Genomic DNA, 19796 nt, shown 5'->3' with positions numbered 1-19796 from the left:
TAATAACAATTTTAATATATAGTTTTAAAGTGACCTAATTTACACAGAATAGTCAATTCGGGGGAAAGGTCTCTTTTTTCCTAAATGACTATTGTGTGCAGATTAGATCAGTCATTCATTCCTGCCTTGCTGCTATGGGATATAAATTAAAATAACAATAACAATAGAAAGAATAATGACGACAATGCCGATGCAACAGCAACAACAACAACTGCATTTGGCTGTGGAAATGATTAAGACTGACTAGGGCCGCCATACCTCTGGAATTTCCCAGACATAGCCAGGATTTGTCCGTTGAAAATGGCATCTGGGCAGAATTTTCGGCAAGCGGCTATAAAATGTCTGGAAAAACCCAGGTATATGGCGAGCCCATATTGGAAGTGTTGTTTTTTTGGTGATTTCCCTCAAGTGGTGATTTCCCTCAACTTTGCCCCACCCCCCTTCAAGAAAAATGCTCAACAACCTTTGTGTCTGGATTTTCACTTTTTGCAATATGGCAATCCTAAGACTGATCTGTGGGGACACGGGTGGCGCTGTGGGTAAAACCTCAGTGCCTAGGACTTGCCGATCGTATGGTCGGCGGTTCGAATCCCCGCGACGGGGTGAGCTCCCATCTTTCGGTCCCAGCTCCTGCCCACCTAGCAGTTCAAAAGCACCCCTAAGTGCAAGTAGATAAATAGGGACCGCTTACTGGCGGGAAGGTAAATGGCGTTTCCGTGTGCTGCGCTGGTGCTGGCTCGCCAGAGCAGCTTCATCACGCTGGCCACGTGACCCGGAAGTGTCTCCGGACAACGCTGGCCCCCGGCCTCTTAAGTGAGATGGGCGCACAACCCTAGAGTCGGACACGACTGGCCCATACGGGCAGGGGTACCTTTAAGACTGATCTATTGCAACAGTTGCAACCAGACTGTCTAGGGGTGTTGATTAGGTTGGCCTGTGCTAACTGCTACATCCCGAAGGACTCCTTGATATGAACAATGGGAAGAAGGCTTACTGGAGTAACAAGAGGTCTCTCGACACCCTACCTAGGCTTTCTCATGGGATGCATGAGTGCTTGGAAGACTGCAGCTGATAAGGAGTTGGGCAAGAAAAAGTAGGTAGTGGGCAACATGACAGTGACCTACAGAGATGGCCGTGTGGCACATCTAGAGCAGGTCTACATTCGGGGGAGCAAAACCCGATTCCTCATCTTGCCCGATATGCTGAAAAATGCGCCAATGCTGAAAAGTACGGAGAACGAAAACCAGGGCTCTGGGGCTGGAAGGGGCAAAGCTGCTATCCTGAAAGCCAGAGGAAGAAGGCATGGCATGGGGCGTGACACATTTTCCAGAAGTGGGGTAACTTCGGACGCAGCCTTTTCTCAATGAATTTAAAACTGTTGTTGTAGAATGTGGTGGTGATGGGCTTTTGTATTATTCAATAAACGTGTTTCTTACAAAATGGGGGGGGGGGAGAGAAAAAAGGTACTCATTGGGGGTGCTGTCCACCAAGACATTGCAGCATTTTCCCCTAATGAATAGTCTCTTCTGTATATCATCAAATTACAGTCTAGGCAATAACTGGACAGTATGGGATGGTACCTTGTTGCTTCAGGCAAGTTGTCTCCTCCAGTAGCATAGAAAGGTGCATCGTTGTTATACTCATCAAAGACACCCCATCGCAGATGAGCCCACTCATGAACAAAGACCCTACCTGTGGAAGACCAACGACAAAGTTCATTGTGACACACTTTTTTGGGGCGGGGGAAAGAAACATATAATGTACAACACACACACACACACACACACACACACAATCAATTAAATAACATGAAAGGGATAGGCAACTTTTTGATCTGATTCAAAAGTCCCTCCTTCCCTCCTATCAACGTCTATAAGGCTTCAGTTCAGTCATGGTGCAAGCCAGCAGTGGTGTTGTGGTTAAGAGCGGTGGACTTATAATCTGGTGAACCGGGTTCGCTTCCCCACTCCTCCACATTCAGCTGCTGGGTGACCTTGGGCTAGTCATACTTCTCTGAAGTCTCTCAGCCTCACTCACCTCACAGTGTTTGTTGTGGGGGAAGAAGGGAAAGGAGATTGTTAGCTGCTTTGAGACTCCTTAAGGGGAGTGAAAGGTGGGATATCAAGTCCAAACTCTTCTTCTTTTTCTTCTCCTTCTTCTGACAACATCTTGTAGCACAGCCTCATGACCTTGTCATGGACTCTCATGTTGAATTTCTGACTCAAACCATTGACTTGACCTCTTGATGGAATATTGCTGGGCTTCACCTGTGAGCCTTTAGCTCTCACAACACAGGGTATTATTGGCTAATAAATAAAGCCAATTTATTAATGGCTTCAGGTTGAGGGGATGAGGTGGTACGATGGAATGGGAGCATGTTCAACTAGCTTCAAGAAGGGAGATGTTGTGACTGGTATATTTTCTGATGAATCTGACATGGAAATATTGCTGATCTGTTACAGACAAATTAGGAGGCTTTCGAGTAATTAAGCAACTATATTTAAGGAGTTAATGAAATTCCTGAGAAAGCATTATCTTTTGAAACCTTGACTCACATTTTAATAATAATAATAATAATAATAATAATTAAAAAAAACAGGTACTACCTCGAGGACCATAAGCATTATACAAATTGTCATTGGTCAAGAAGTTAGGAGTAAAATGAATGTATCGCCCTGGTTCCCCACATCCGCCATATTGCAAGGTGTAGGGATCGTCTCCATATTTGGGGAAAGATTCTGCCACTATGACATCGGCCTGAAATAAAACAGAACACGGCTAAAAGATCACAGAGAAAAGAAACAACCAATACCATTGATATTAATCTTATATGGTGATTAATCTTATACGGTGATTTTGGTTCTGAACAGAAATACAGTACAGTGGTGCCTCTGGTTACGTATTTAATTCGTTCCCGGAGGTCCATTCTTAACCTGAAACCGTTCTTAACCTGAGGTACCACTTTAGCTAATAGGGCCTCCTGTTGCTGCTGCACGATTTCTGTTCTCATTCTGAGGTAAAGTTCTTAACCAGAGGCTTTACTTCTGGGTTAGAGGGGTCTGTAACCTGAAGTGTTTGTAACCTGAGGTCCCACTGTACACAGATTTGGGCCCTAGGGTTGCAATGCACATTTAAAAGAAGTTATAGCCTATTGGGGTATTCTCCTAAAACAGCTGAGATCGTCTTTTGAATAAGTACCTGTGCAATTTGTGAGGTGTGCAGCCTAATACTACGCAGGTAGATGTAGAAAGAAGTCTTGATATTCAGTTAGGCTTACACTCAGTAAAGAGCATATCGGACTGCCGGGTTACTGTCAGTGAATGTATACATAGTCACAATGATAGGCTGTCCAGATCTCTAGCTGTCTATATTTTGTGAAAGAGATTCAAATGCACACTCGTAAATTCTGATCTGTATAAGTGAAGTGGATTGAAGTGCTCTGTCACCCTAGCACAATAAATCAGTTTGTTTTGAAACGGCCTTTTGCAGTTAGGAAATATGTTGAGAAACGAGTGGACCAATGATCAACAGGAAGATGTATAACACCCTGCATAGAAATCAAGATGAACGTTCATGTAACCCATGGGTAGGCAAACTAAGGCCCGGGGCCCGGATCCAGCCCAATCGCCTTCTAAATCCAGTCCGTGGATAGTCTGGGAATCAGCGTGTTTTTACATGAGTAGAATGTGTCCTTTTATTTAATATGCATCTCTGGGTTTTTTGTGGGGCCTGCCTGGTGTTTTTACATGAGTAGAATGTGTGCTTTTATTTAAAATGCATCTCTGGGTTATTTATAGGGCATAGAAATTTGTTCCTTCCCCTTCAAAATATAGTCCAGCCCCCCACAAGGTATGAGGGACAGTGGACGCCCCCTGCTGAAAAAGTTTGCTGACCCCTGGTATAACCTTTCAGAACAAAAATGCTCAATATGCACTTAATGTTCTCTAACCTCTGCATAAGGAGGCCTTATAACTTAAGAGCAAGCAGGATGATGCCAAAAGCATAACTTTGGGAGCCAAAGAACTGTAGGCTAAAACAAAAGTATCTCAGAGAGGTAATGTATATATGTGTTTATATGCTAATGCTAGAAGTATCCCAGCCAAGATGGGCAAGCTGAAGTACTTGCTCTTAGAGGATAGTTTGGATGGAGTGTGCATGACGGATGTCAGATAGAATGGAGAGAGACAGTGGAACATGGTTATATCTGGATACTGACATTATAAGAAGGCCAGGCAGGAGCATCCTGGAGGTGGTGTTGCTCTGTACATCATAGAAGACATGGAGTCCAACAAGCTAGGTTAAGAGTGGTTGAAGCCTTGTACTAATCTCCAAAATAGATGGACCTTTACAAGGATCCATCACTTGGGTTAAAGGAATCCACATTTGATGCCTACGATACAAGCATATTATGATCATATTATGCCTCGTAAATCTTCACAACAGCCATTGTGTTGGTTATGCCAAGAACTCATGACTGATTGACGTTTGAAATTGCAGATAGGTAGCCGTGTTGGTCTGCCATAGTCAAAACAAAATAAAAAAATTCCTTCCAGTAGCACCTTAAAGACCAACTAAGTTAGTTCTAGGTATGAGCTTTCGTGTGCATGCACACTTCTTCAGATACACTGAAACAGAAGTCACCAGACCCTTCTATATAGTGAGAAGGTGGGGAGGGGTATTACTCAGAAGGGTGGTGGGAATGGGTGATTGGCAGATAGCTGTGATGAGCCTGTTGACCTTCTCACTATATAGAAGGGTCTGGTGACTTCTGTTTCAGTGTATCTGAAGAAGTGTGCATGCACACGAAAGCTCATACCTAGAACTAACTTAGTTGGTCTTTAAGGTGCTACTGGAAGGAATTTTTTTATTTTGTTTTGACGTTTGAAAGTGAGCATACGCACTGAGAAGTGAGTTTAAAGAATGAAAAATGCTCAGGATCACCAAAAGGCTTGTTACTTTGCTGACTTGTGAAATGGCAAATGCTTCAAGTCCATGACAGCATATGTAATAATAAATTTGTTAATAATAGAAATAAATTTTATTTATACCCCACCCTCCCCAACCGAGACCAGGCTCAGGACGGCTAACACCAAATATATAAAATACATTAAAAACACAAAATCAAGCGATTCGTTTAAAATACAATTCAAATCACATTTAAAATCAAAATAAAATTAAGTGGGAACCCACAAATCATAACCGTAGGGGTAAGGAATTAAAATTTCACCAGGCCCGGCCACTCATGCTAGCATTTAAGATTTCTCAAGTTCCTTATTGCATGCATTCCTTTGAAGGTAAAGGGGGATCCTGTTTTGGGAGCGCACCAGGGTCCCCAACCCTTTTAATTGAGCCTTGACCATTATCACATCCGTAAGAACAATATATTTTATGCAGCCCAATTCCCCTAGACTTACCTTATCATAGGTTTGTGTAGTTACTCTCTGATATCCATGTTCAATCAAAAGTAAACTCAGTTGCATTCAAAAGTGATGGCATAGTCTTATTCTGTATTTATTTTTCCCTCCGATCTTTCCATTTGCCCCCAATCTTTTTTAAAAAATAATAATACTACAAGTACATTTGCAACTTAAAGTATTCCCCTTGACTTTACCTTGTCATAGGTTTCTGTAGTTACTCTCTGATATTCTGCTTTGTCTTTCCATGTTGAAGGTATGACAAGTTTTACAGCCTTGAAGTAAAATCTGTGTTCTGTAGCACTGAAGAGATATGTTGACGCCTCTTTGACCATGTCCTAACAAGGAAAGGAAAGGAAAGACCTCTGTCTGTCAGTGACTATATCTCCATTTGGTTTTACTGAATGTGCCCTTTGGTCTTTTCTGCCATCTTTCTTTCCCTAAATCCCTTTCTCCAAGAAGCTATTGCATGGGTAGGCAAACTAAGGCGCGGGGACTGGATCTGGCCCAATCTCCTTCTAAATCTGGCCCACGGACGGTCCGGGAATCAGCGTGTTTTTACATGATTAGAATGTGTCCTTTTATTTAAAACGCATCTCTGGGTTATTTGTGGGGCCTGCCTGGTGTTTTTACATGAGTATAATGTGTGCTTTTATTTCATATGCATCTCTGGGTTATTTATGGGGCATAGAAATTCGTTCTTTTTTTCCTCCTTCAAAATATAGTCCGGCCCCCCACAAGGTCTGAGGGACAGTGGCTCGGCCCCCTGCTGAAAAAGTTTGCTAACCCCTGGGGTAGTAGATGCATTGCACATTCCTGCATCGGGCACATTTTTTGTGTGGATACTCCTGTGTCATTAACTGCAGCCTGACATTTAAGGATTTTAGCATGCAAAACTACACCTGGGACTCAGCTACACAGCTGCAAATAAAACGTTTTAAGTGTGTTTCAAGTGCAATATACAATGTGACACTAGATGGCGAAGGTGAGCCTTATGGAAAATTCAATGTATTTTTTTAATAAAAAAAAAGTTGGTTTGTGGTTTTTTCCCAAAAGCATTTTCAGAATGGTTTTTATTTGTGTGTAGATTCCACCTAGATATGAGGGGGAAAGTTCTGCAAAAAGTTGTACCTGACAAACTTCTGGGTAAATTACCTCCTGTTAAAGACATTTTTGTTTTTGTTGTTCAAAATGGTAGCCATTTTGTCAAGTGATGGTGGAGAGAAGGGCTGTACTTGATAGTGGCATCCCACTTCTGGAATTATCTCCAGAAATTTGGTGCTTCACAGAGCTCTGATTAGTTTAAACCTACAATTCTAGATAATTTGAAAGATTTCCAACTGCTGAACCAATTTGCCATGTGGTGTTTAAACCTTTTGGCAAAAACCAGAACTTTTGCCCCTTTTCTTAATCAATTTTGTTTTTTTCTTGCACTACCAATCGATTAAAAGATTTCAAAAGTCTTCTCACGGGGTTTGAGACAATAAAATTGTATAACCAGCACACATAAGTTCAGACAATGACCATTTCGCATGGGGGTTCCGTTCCCGGCCCCCAAGTGTGTCAGCGGAGTTACTTTTGTAAAAATCTACAAGCAACTTATTACTTATTTATTTCTTATTAATTGATGGGGTGTTTTACATCTGCAGAGTCACACCGCACATTTAAAGCCCACGACTTGACCCCAAAGATTTCTGCATATTGTAGCTAATTAAAAGTGCTGGGAACAAGTAGCTCTGCGAATGGGAAAGGTAAAGCTGGGGGAATTCACTTTAAATGTGTGTTGGCTGTGCTTTAAATGTACAGTGTCAAAACTTGAGCAACATTCACCTCCAAGTACATGGCAGTGTTCTGGCACACAACAAAACCACACAGAGGAAGGTATGTGGTCCTTCAGGAAGTCTGTTGCTGTTTCACAATCTATCTCTCCCTTTCCCTCTATTTTCAGCACTCAGGGTGTGAGCACCAATGCATGTATAGAGCAGGGGTGCCAATTTGAATAAAATAGGGGGGGCAGATCAGTGGCGTAGCGTGGGTTGTCAGCACCCGGGGCAAGGCAAGTAATTTCGCCCCCAACCCATGGATTTGCGCCCCCTAACCCTAACCCCCAGATGTTGCGGCCGGTGCGGCCGGGCCCCCCTGCAACCCCCACGCTACGCCACTGGGGCAGATAAGTCCTGCCCCACATAATCAATCACAATATGCATCACACAAACATAATTTCAATGGCAAAGCCCATCAACTTGGGGGGGGTGTACCTGGCCCCCTCAAATATTTTACTGGGGGAGTTGAAGAGAGCTCGTCCCCTAGGAGTTGGCTCCTATGTTACAGAGCCAAAATGGTGGCACCAGTTCACAAGAGGGAAGGATCAGAAGGTTTGGAGTCACTGCAAGTTTTGCAGATTTTTAAAATATATATTTTTAATGCGTCTGTGGGGGAAGACAGCCTGTTTTCTTGCAGCTGCCATATATGTCTGAGCCTTGTTGTAGGGAAACCTACACTCATAAAATGCACAGTGCATTTTCGCAGTCTATCACAGTCGCTGAGGGGTAAGATGCTAATCAAACATGTTCACAACTATTTAGCCGTCTCACCTTTATGCGTTCAACAAGTTTGTCATCTTCAGGTATCCTAGGATTGATGGCAATGACCAGGTCTTCAAACCCACCGTTGTCGAGTTTCACCATGGTACCTGCCACCCAATGCAGTACTTGCAATGCCAGCAGAAGCCGACAATTCATCATCATCTCTGCTTGCGCCTCTTAGTCCAGCCTCACAGAGAGAAATATAGAAGGGTTATTTAGACAAGTGCTTTGAAAGAGAGAGGCAGAGAGAGGCAGAAAAGCCCTTTTTCGACAGGACAAAGAGTGCTGCAAATCAACCCAACCCCACGTTTCCTTGTGCTATTCATCACAAATACCGTTAAGTTCTCATTCAATAATATAAGGCACGGCTACTCACTTTAGAGGCTCAGAACACGAGGCTGCTGGCTAACACACAACTTCACAGGGAAATGAAAGTAACCGCAGTACAAGAGAATGGGTGGAGTGCTCCAACGGGCAACGGGAAACTGATGTTTAACTCTGTCATTGCCATCTCCTTAGAATAAAATCCGTTATTTGCTGACTGATGTAAAGCTCCAGAATGTATTTTGTAGAGTTAAGCTTTCACCTCTATCCGTAGCACATTGTATTTTATTTTATTGCTATGGCTAGTGGCTGATGCAGATAAAGATTATTCTGATTCTACCGTTGCCATCTCTGAGCAGGGAGAAACTCCAGAGGCCCCAAGTGCTCTTCCAGGTTTGGTTTCCTTCGACTGTAGGTCAGTGGAGAATGTGGCGTCTTTAGGACATACTAGTTTTATTCACGCATGGATACAAGCTGAGCATAGGATGTAGGGGCTCACAGCATTAACACCCCAACAGATCTTTCTTCCCTTTTGGTTTTCAGGGGAGCCCTAAACTCCAGTACAGCGCAAAATGTGTATTTGTGTCTCTAGCTTCCTACCTGCTTCCAGCTCAGCCACGCACAGCTCTGGCCAGTCTCCTTCCTATCAGCTAGGTCAGGGGTCAGCAAACTTTTTCAGGAGGGGGCCCGGTCCACTGTCCCTTAGACCTTGTGGAGGGCTGGACCTATCCACTCGTGAAAGCACCCCTCCTCCTGAAAGGAGCCCCCTCTGCTGCCACTCATGCTGCAGCTGCCAATGTTGCCTTGTCTTTGGCAGCAGCAGTGGCGTCCTCTGCCTCGGCCAGGGGTCCACGGGGCACAAAGCCCATGATGCTGGCCTGGGCGGCGGAGGCAGCCTCCCCGCCACCTCCTGCCGCTCAACTCTTGGCCATACGTGGCCACCTCAGCGGGAAGGAAGGGATGTTGCCCAGAGACGTCTACGGCTTTGGATTGGCTGCAGGAACTTCCTGTCGGACTTGCGTTCGACCGAGCGACTCTTCCGGTCGAGTCCTCGGACGTGATTAATGACCTGAGCCATTGATGAGGCTCCGAGCACGTTCTCCCATTACGCAGAGTATCCAGAACACAGGGAAGGAGCCGAGATAGTATGAGCTACATTGCAAAGAGTGTTTTATTTCCAACTACGCAGACAGAAAAGAAATATACATGCTCTCTCTGTGAAAGCAGAGAACCAACTGGGAAAGAAAGGAACAGGAAACCAGTAAACATCACATCCGTCTCCCGTCTTCCTGCAGCCAATCTGAAGCCATACCAGCATCATGGAAGTCAGTCCCCGCACAGCGAGTCCTGCATGCTCTCCAGTTTAGTTCAGGGACTGATCGAGCGGGCGGCAGGGAATAACGAGCCCAGTGAGCCGCATCCAGCCCCTGGGTCTTAGTTTGCCGACCCCAGAGCTAGGTAAAGGGGTGGAAAAAGCCCACCCATTTGTTCTATGGCACAAAGCAACTTCTTTGGCTATGCTAATTGTGGTGCTTAACTAGCTAGCCAAAGTCCTTGAGGGCTCTGATACATTCTATCCCCACAGATACAGGATTCTTTCCAAAATGGAAAGGAATTAAGGGCATCACCCAGATTGATCCCCCCCAGCTCACAACATCACATAGCTTCTGTCATATGCTGAAGGCACACTTTATTATGTATGGTTTGCATCATTTGTCTTAAGTAAATGTTAATTAAATACAAACTTTGGGGCTCTTTTTTTCTTAGCAAAATCACCGATTACATCTTCATACTTCATTTTGCACAGATTACATCTTCAAATTTCAATTTATTTATTTTTTATTTTTTGCAAAAGCTCATTCTTAGTTGAGAATACTGCGAGTGAATACAGTTGTTTCCATCTCATGGTTGGCTTAAGATAGTTCTTTATATGTTTCAGTTTTGAAAAAGAGATCTCCCCTTCACAACATGCTCCAAAAATGGCAAAATGCATTCTAAAAGCAATGTTGACACTTGGAAAACTTGTCTGTTATTTGTGCGATGATAATTCTAGCCATCGATTTCCTGTCTTGTGCATACATGAGAACAACAGTAATCCACCTGTGAGCTAGCCACAAGGAAACTAAACCTGTCTGAATACGCCACTGGCATATTCAAACCTGGCGTATGCCACTCCAATGCAACCTGGAGATGCTGGAGATTGAACCGGAGGCCTTTCACATACAGTGGTACCTCAGGTTAAGTACTTAATTCATTCCAGAGGTCCGTTCTTAACCTGAAAAAGTTCTTAACCTGAAGCACCACTTTAGCTAATGGGGCCTCCTGCTTCCGCCGTGCCGCCGGCGGAGCATGATTTCTGTTCTTATCCTGAAGCAAAGTTCTTAACCTGAAGCACTATTTCTGGGTTAGCAGAGTCTGTAACCTGAAGCGTATGTAACCTGTAAACTGTACAAGGAATATGCTTTGCCACAAAGCACAAATAAAAATTATTCGTTCATACTTTGCCGCTGAGCTACAGACCCTTCTCATAGTTGGGTGGTGGGAGTTCGCTTGCTGTTATTTTGTTAACTCTTTCGTTTGCATTTCTTTCCTGTGCAAAAATATTCGCAGCGTTGTGAGATGGACTCAATTGCCAGCTTGCCAGAACCACTGCCCACAACAGCTGCTTAGATTTCGAAAGGGACATTTGGACCAGGAAAATGGTGGGATACGGTATTCCTATTCCTGCATTGGGGCGGGGGCGGAACCTGGATTGAGATTTTGATTGGGGGGCAGGGGGAGAAGCCAGAGGCAGAACATGGAGAAGAGAAATACAAGTGGGGTACACTATGCTGAAGAAGTTGTGGGGAGTTAGGTGTCTTTTTAAGGGAGACACCTAGGCTATGTGAGGTTGCTTTCCTCCAATGCAATCGAAATTGCCTTTTTACATTGCTGCACCCACCAGAGGGGACACAGGTGGCGCTGTGGGTTAAACCACAGAGCCTAGGACTTGCCGATCAGAAGGTCGGCGGTTAGAACCCCCGCGACGGGGTGAGCTCCCATTGCTCAGTCCCTGCTCCTGCCAACCTAGCAGTTTGAAAGCACGTCAAAGTGCAAGTAGATAAATAGGTACCTCTGGTGGGAAGGTAAACAACGTTTTCGTGTGCTGCCGTTCGCCAGAAGCAGCTTAGTCATGCTGGCCAATTGACCCGGAAGCTGTACGCCGGCTCCCTCGGCCAATAAAGCGAGATGACGCCGCAACTGCAGAGTCGGTCACGACTGGACCTAATGGTCAGGGGTCTCTTTACCTTACCCACCAGAGAGGAAGCAGGGATGTCTTTACCTGATACACATTACATGATCTGCTTCCCTGTGCCGCCAACCCCTCACCTCTCAAAACTTAAATAACTCTGTCAACTCTGCATGCGCAGCTGTTTCCTGTAGTGTTGACACCTCAGCTGAACTGTAGCTTACATTTACAAATCATATGCAAGCCGGTTCGAAGGAAACAACAGTATTTCTCAAGAAGCTACAGAACACATGTGGATTGCGGCTCACACCAAGTGTGCTTGGCTTCAAACACCAGTGTTGGGTGTGCATGGGAACCCTAAATAGAAATATGGACAAAACAAAAAAAATTTCCTTCCAGTAGCACCTTAAAGACCAACTAAGTCAGTTCTTGGTATGAGCTTTCGTGTGCATGCACACTTCTTCTGAAGAAGTGTGCATGCACACAAAAGCTCATACCAAGAACTGACTTAGTTGGTCTTTAAGGTGCTACTGGAAGGAAATTTTTTTGTTTTGACTATGGCAGACCAACACGGCTACCTATCTGTAACTAGAAATATGGAGGGAGGGAGGCTATAGCATGTAACAGGATGCTCCTGAGATCTACTATGCTGTTGCATCAATAGATTTTTCTATTGGCAGATATCAAATCTGCAGAGGTCTGTTGGAGAGATTTAAAAGGGGTTCCTAGGCTGGAGGTATCCCTCCCAGAAACACCCCCAAAAAGGATACAGGCTCCAAGTGAAAACATAGGCCCTTACTAAAATACAAATGTTAATAGGGACACCCTCAAAAATAAGGAGGAGGCTGTAAAGAACCACACCCCAAGCTATGTTTTTTATACTCTTCCAGATTACATGCATGATTTCTTTTCACCAATCAAAGGCTCACAGCAATCTTAATAACGTTTGATAACATATAACCACTTTTCAGTGCCTTTCCTTATTAAGACTTTGACTAATTTTCCTATTCATTAATGGTCTCCCAATATTCTCTTTCACCTGTCGACAAAACAGTTCAAGATCAATCACAACTGCCATGCCTAGCCAAGTCTTTTTTCATGCGTACAATGGTCGCCATAGATTCCAACAGTTTATTCTTCCTCAGTGTCCTGGAACAGACACTTGCTACATACAGGACTAGTTTCGTACTGTAAAAGGTAAGAAGGCAGTTTAGCTAGGCTATAGGCGTTTTCGTGTGCTGCTCTGTTTTGCCAGAAGCAGCTTAGCCATGCTGGCCATATGACCTGGAAGCTATACGCTGGCTCCCTCGGCCAATAAAACGAGATGAGCGCCGCATCCCCAGAGTTGGTCACGACTGGACCTAATGGTCAGGGGTCCCTTTACTTTTACCTTCTTATGCACATAAGGAAATACTGTTATTTACATTGGGGTCTTAAAGGTACTTGTTGAGAGGTTCTGAAGGCTCAAGAAACACTGTTGCTGACACTAGCTTCTAAGTGTCCTTACATCTTTACCCCAGCCAAATACTCCTACAAACCAGTTCTGTCACTGGGGACAATCTGCCTCAAAGCTCCAAAGCTCATCCGGTTGTACTTCTGGCTGCTTGGACCGTTTGGCCAACTTTCAAAGACCTACTTGTGCAACCTTCTTCTGGTAAGTCCATCAGACCCTAGGCTGACTCAGCCACCAGCTTTTGGTCTTCATTAGGCAGGTATAAACTAAATATTGGGTTTTAATGTTCAGACCTCAGCTATTTTAGTCAACTTTTCTCTTGGGTCATTTCCCCTCAAGCCTCCCTTATCAGCTTCCTTCTTTCCAAATTTCGATCATCTCCCTACACAGGGCTCTTTTGGAAGGAAGGGCAGGATAGAAATTCAATAAATAAAATAGTAATGCTGACCATTATCTCCCAGCTGACTGGGACTGCAAGACAATCAAGAGTTTGCTGTTGCCCAGACAAATCAGCATGAATGCTTCTGATGCCGAACATTTCTAATAAATTCTCAAAGCAATCGTCTCTCTCCCCCCTTAGAACCTAGCAGTACTAGGTTCACAACACCACAACAGACTTGCAACATCATAGCAGAACAAGGCCTCAAACTTTGACATTCACAGAGGTTACAGAGTGTGTGTGTGTGTTTTTTCCCATTCCAAACATAAAGTCATGCATTTTCCACATGGTAGAAGGGGTGTAATCTGAAAAAGCAGACCTTTTGGAATGACATAGAGGAAACTGCTTTTCAAGCTTGTATAAGAAAGATTAGAGTTTGTTTCCTACTTTGGAAACCTAAAATTACATCATTATTTTGGAGGGACGGTGTCTAAGTCCACAGGTTCCACCTTCTCCTACATTCATGACTCCTGGACCTACAGCAGTGGCAGCTCTATATTAGGTGAGGTGAAGCCTGTCTACTTCAGGCGGTGGATGCGACCCCTGGCCCCCTCCATGGCCCTGCCATTGCGCGGCTGACAACTCTGCTGCGGCTTGACCCGCACCACCAACACAGCCACACGGCCATCACCACTGCCCGTTGCCACTGCTGCTGCATCGTGGCAGTAGCCTGAGCGCAGGCCTGGGTACAGCTGTGGTGATGGAGCTGGCAGCAGCACAGGTGATATAGCAGGGGCATAGAGGAAGCATGGTGGGGACCCAGATCTGTATGGGGTGGGCGTTGTTGTGGGGACAGGGGTGGTCCATTTTGCATACAGCAGCAAAACATCTCAGGCCAGCTCAGACCTACAGTTCTGCCTATACAAACTTTCAAAAGGTTGGTTTATCAGGACTCAGAAAAGGTTTGAGACATCAGCTGCATGCCCATGGCACAATATGAACCAACATCTTCAGCATCTTGAGACATATCCTCTTTTCGCTTTGCAATCAGTAAGAAGATATTTCAAAGACAAAATGGAAAACACCTACGTAATCTTAAAAAAAATCTAAGGAGAGCAAAAAGAATGCAGAATTGGGGGAGAAAAGAATGCAGAAGTTTTGAAATTTGAGGCTTCGGTGCTTCTGACGGCAGGGGAAATGGGTGGGGTAATTTTAAAAAGGAACAGGAAGCTGGTTTTTGGCAACGCCTAGAAACAGTTTCTCAGAAAGTGATTTTTTTTAAAAAAAATGTGTAACCAGCTACTTGACAAACGGTACTCAAAGAGTAAGCTTGAGTAAGGCTTTGTATCAGGAGCTGATCTTTTAAGAAAACAAATCGGTTGAACTGTCGCTTAGTATTTAAACACAAGATTAACATCTTACTGAGAAGCATAAAGAAATACTAGCATTTAAAACGGCGCATATCTAGTTGTCAGGATAAGCCAATGAACTAGAAACAGGAAGGGCATGCTGGTGAGAAGTGTGTTTAGAGAACATTCACAGACACATTCCAATGCCTTACCAAGTTCTACCTAAAAGACGCCATCCCTGTGCTGCAGGCACACCGGTAAAGAATAGGGGAAATATGCAGGAATCCCCACAAAGCTAAACCATTTTGTACCAGCATGCCACTTATCTGTAGAAAGAAACCAAATAAACTGAGCACCCAACTGCAGAAGCATTCAGCTGTGCTGACTCAAGAGTGTTTCCTGCAAGTCAGGAAAATTGCTTAACAACAATAACCAAAATGTCAATGTCATGCAACAGAGAAGCAAGGGTGCAAATGGCCAGACTGTAGCAAAAACAACAACACCACACACACACACACACACACACACAGAGAGAGAGAGAGAGAGAGAGAGAGAGAGAGAGAGAAAGGGCACGTGCAAGAAAGCAAATCTCACAGATTTGCAAAAGATGTGCATTGCAACATGCCAGTGGAGATTTCTGTTCAGCCTTGGGGCAAACATGCAGGAATTTAAACAAAGCAAAACATTTTGTATGGGTATGCCATGTAACCGTACAAGGAAGCACGGTGCACACATCTGCAGAACGCACGAGAATAAGAATACAGTTGTGGCAACTCAACATTGTTTCCAGCTACTATTCAGGAAAAATGGAAAGGTTGAAGCCTAGTTGACCACCCTGATACGGCCAAAGAGCATACCAAAAACATTTAAAATTGACTCTCAAGCAACAGGTGAATTGCCTTCCCACTAATAAACATCTAGCCCACTGTGTTGCACAGATATCACCTGAAGCAGAGAATCTGATAGGCCGTAGAGGACATTTGTTACCTAACCAGATTACCGATTATTTTATTTTATTTTATTTTATTTATTTATTTTATTGCATAAATTCATGGTTTGGAGAGCTTGGCTGTACTTAAAAGGGCTTTTATACACTCACACACATCCCCGCTTTCATTAAACCCAAGAGAAGGCAGACATAAGCTGCCTTTTCGATGCTTTTGTGCTCTTGTATTTACTAACGCAACTCTTCTGTGCAGTGCATCACTCTCTATTCTAATAATCTAACACTGTATAGCAAAATAGCAGATATGTTATTCCAACACAGCATGAGCCTTACTAAACGACTTGATCAGGACAGCTAACAGGTAAGATTCTTACTATGCCCAGAGTTGTGTGATACTGCGGTCTGATGAAGTGTCGTCCTCCATTCGAGAGTGTGTGTCATAGACTAACATTAGGCTTTCTGAGAATTTTCCTTGTGATTCCTTGCCGAGGACCTCATTTTATCTGTACACAGCAGCATGTTACACGTGATGCCTTTCTGCTATCACCATGCCACACTCATATCTTAAACATTGCATTATCACTTACCTCCAGATACATAGCTTGCTGCAGTACAAATTAACTATTTCAGCCATTGCTCCACCTCTTCCTATGTCGACTTTCCTTATTTAAGTTGTGTTTCTGTCATGCGTTACAGCTTTTTCTATTGCTGTTATTTTTTCATCAATGAATCAAATTATTTAGAGGCCCCTTGGTAGGGCATAATTGTGGGGTTTCTTCTTTTAAGGTTTCCCCCATTGCACAGGGCCAAACATCTACCTCTGATAAACACACAGAGAGATACTGACATTCAGACTTTTTAGTGATGTGAAACCTGTATTAGGATGATATGTTTTCAAATCCTTAAAATGATTTTTTAAAAAAGAGCCTAATGACAGTAGGATTGATAAAGCAGATTTCTCACAGGTTACAAAAAGATTTCCAGATGTTATTGGAATGCACCAGTTATCTACCAGACTACCTTTGAATTGGGCTATCTGAAGATGCCAAGGCAGTGATTCATGCACCACACAGACTAACCCACTAACAATGAAGAACAGTTAGGGTATAATTGAATAGATGAAGGAACTGTTGTTGTTGTTGTTGTTTAGTCGTTCAGTCGTTTCCAACTCTTCGTGACCCCATGGACCAGAGTACGCCAGGCACTCCTTTCAAATCCAATCAATGGTTGCTGTAAAACATAATATAGTGGTATGTTGGCTCTCAAACTTAATCCGTTCCAGAAGTCTGTTCCAAAACCAAAGTGTTCCAAAACCAAGGCATGCTTTCCTATAGAAAGTAATGCAAAACGGATTACTCTGTTCCAGACTTTTAAAAAAATCCCTTTAACAGCAATTTAACATGGATTTTACTATCTAACAGGACCATTGATCTATAAAATGAAAGCAATAATCAATGTACTGTACTATAAAATAAATAAGACCGTATTGTAGATGATAAAAATTAAAATTTATTTTCCCCCTTAACTGTACTGATGATAGTCACTGTTTGGATAGGGGGCTTTTATCCATTTCCACAGTCACACAATCAATCAATCAATCAATCAATCAGTAGCTGAACTGGGTTCTACCCAGTCACAAAAACAAATTAACCAAAAAAGCCTCAAAAACAAAAAAGCAAAGTAAATAGCAAAAACAAATGCGCCAAACTTAATCCATTCTGGAAGTCCGTTTGACTTCCAAATGTTCAAAAAACAAGGGGCAGCTTCTGATTGGTGTAGGCACCCAGGAAATAATAGCCAACAACCATATTGGATGTTCAGCTTTTGAAAAATGTTCGAAAACTGGAACCCTTACTTCCAGGTTTTCAGGGTTTGAGTACCAAGGCGTTTGAGAATGAAGGTACCACTGTAATCAGGAAATACATAGAAATCCCTACAGGCTTGAATAAAGCCACCATAGCTTGCCCAAATAGGATAACATAACTCACCAATTATCAGCCTCCAGGGTGCTTAGTGTTCTAGATGCCCAACCAGGAACTTGTTCTAAATATCAGTCTTTTTCCATAAACTGTTTTGAGGTTTTATTACAATCAAGCTGGGTATAAGCTTTGTTAAATGAAAATAAAATAAAAGTTTGGACAAAGGCAGCAGCAAGCTCATCACATTCAACATCACACCTTTTGGAGGAGGATAGCTGTGGTTGGGCAAGTGCAAGCATTGTGGGATGAAATGGATTATCCTTTCCAATCTGGGTTCAGGCCTGGCCATGGGACAGAGTTAGCCTTGGTCTCAGTCTTTGCACAGAGCAGGACAGGGGAAGTGGGACCTTGCTGCTGCTTCTTCATCTCTCTTCAGCTCTTCATACCATTGACCATGGTATCCTTCTGGACTTGCTCTGTAGAATAGGACCTGGGGCACTTAGGTTTTATTACAACCAGTGTCCACAAATGTGAAATAACCAGTGTTTTCTGTCTCCCACTTGGGTTTATTTTTAATTGAACAGTCTAAATACATGCTTCATGAAGTTTTCTAAGCTTGTAACAGTTAAAACCTAGAGGTATATACGTTTGAACAGTGTAAGTGTTGCAGTATCCCAGAAATTTGTGGAAATCATTACAGAAAAATTGAATGAAACAAATATATATATTTATGGAAAGTCCTTTGGTTTGCAAGCATGGGTTGAAGGTGGATAATGGATATCAGAAGGTGGTCTAAACAAATTTGAATGTCCAGATGGTTTTCATGGCTATTTTACATTTGAACAAATAAATTAACAATATTAAATTGACGGTCAAGTCAGGCAGTATGAACAATTAGGAACTATGCTCAATTATCAAGGGATTGGTTTCCTAATTGCTGGGGGCAGGAATACTGACATAAATATATGACATAGGTTTTAAGGTCATAGGTAAATGGAACGAGAAGGTGGATGTTTTGATTGAAGTTAAAAAAACGGGAAGTACTTTTGATATGCTTGGATGACTGATACATTTGGGGTTCTACAGTTTTAAAAACAGTATGCAAAACTTTGTCTGCCTTTGCAGTTAAGGCGGACTCAGTTAGGTGATGCAAAATGTCAAGGGATGGGAAACACCTTTGGAGTTTTCCATGAAATACTGTGACTCAGACACATTTGTTTTTAGTAAATGTCAGTACCTTGTTTTGCTCATAGTGTGGGAGGAAAGAATGATACAAATGTAGGGTCTGAGCAGGACGATGCTGCCTTTCTTTCCTCAGAAGAGGTCCTGTCACATCGTTCACAAGATAATAATGTTATGAGCAAAACATATATAATTATAATATAATATAATATAATATAATATATAATAATGATGACACAAGGCAAGCATCCCTGGGGAGAGAATTAGGAAGGAAAGTGTTTGTAACATGCTCTAAACCCACCCCCACCCTCTCATTACACTAATATGCAGTTATCTATACTTATTTTTCAGTGCCTTGTTGATTAATTGCTATACTGTATTCAAACAGGTGCATAGCAACATTGCTTTCATTATCCATGGATAATATATCAGTCATACTAGCGGCCTAAGGTTGCCTATCAGTGCACCCCCTCGCATTCCTTTCTTGGTGCTAGGTTGCTTATCAGTTATTGCATTCCATCCTAGGACTCTTTCGTACTTAAAAACAACCTGTTTCTTCTCTGTTAGAAGAGGTTAGGAAGAGTTCATACACATCGGCCGAGCAACGATGCAAATATCAAATACGGAGTTTCAGCAAAGCAAAATAGAGTTCCAACAGAGACAGATATAGGGGAATAGGAAATCCCCTTTCACGTTTATTTAGCAAAATGTAAAGAGCACTTGATTGTAAAAAAAGAACAAAAAAAAAAACAAAACTCTGTTTACAAAAATATGGAAGCAAATATTAAAATGAATTGTAAAAAGATTAAAAAGCAACAACCAAGTATTTAAAAGTATTCAGATGACACTAAACAACCTGCAAACTCCTGGGAGATATTTTAATAAGAAAAACCCAGGCATTGCAACTTTGAAATGATTGAAGAATCAATCAGCCCAGTTTTTTATGGTTTTCCTGTAGCACCTCTATCACGAGACTCTCCGTTTTAATAACATTCCATATCTGTCTCCTCTTCACA

The 19796-nt window shown here is 42.8% G+C and overlaps 1 protein-coding gene across 2 annotated transcripts in view; it reads right to left on the bottom strand.

Moving 5' to 3' along the window:
• Positions 1 to 16155, bottom strand: part of LOC310846554 (calcium-activated chloride channel regulator 1-like) — a 30336-nt gene extending 14181 nt beyond the window's left edge. The window contains exons 1-5 of one of the 2 annotated variants that reach the window (XM_083743329.1): positions 16054 to 16155; positions 8009 to 8186; positions 5612 to 5752; positions 2607 to 2757; positions 1581 to 1692 (exon numbers count right to left, since the gene is read on the bottom strand). In XM_083743329.1, coding sequence (XP_083599455.1) covers positions 1581 to 1692; positions 2607 to 2757; positions 5612 to 5752; positions 8009 to 8161 — 557 coding nt within the window. In that variant the 5' untranslated portion in view covers positions 8162 to 8186; positions 16054 to 16155. Of the gene's footprint in view, positions 1 to 1580; positions 1693 to 2606; positions 2758 to 5611; positions 5753 to 8008; positions 8226 to 16017 lie in introns of both variants that reach the window. The other variant, XM_083743330.1, reaches the window with a different exon arrangement.
• Between the last annotated feature and the right edge of the window lie 3641 nt (positions 16156 to 19796).

The sequence above is a fragment of the Podarcis gaigeae genome (genome assembly GCF_964106915.1).
Source record: "Podarcis gaigeae genome assembly, chromosome: 6".
NCBI lineage: Eukaryota > Metazoa > Chordata > Lepidosauria > Squamata > Lacertidae > Podarcis > Podarcis gaigeae.
This window is presented reverse-complemented; position numbering and strand designations above follow the sequence as displayed.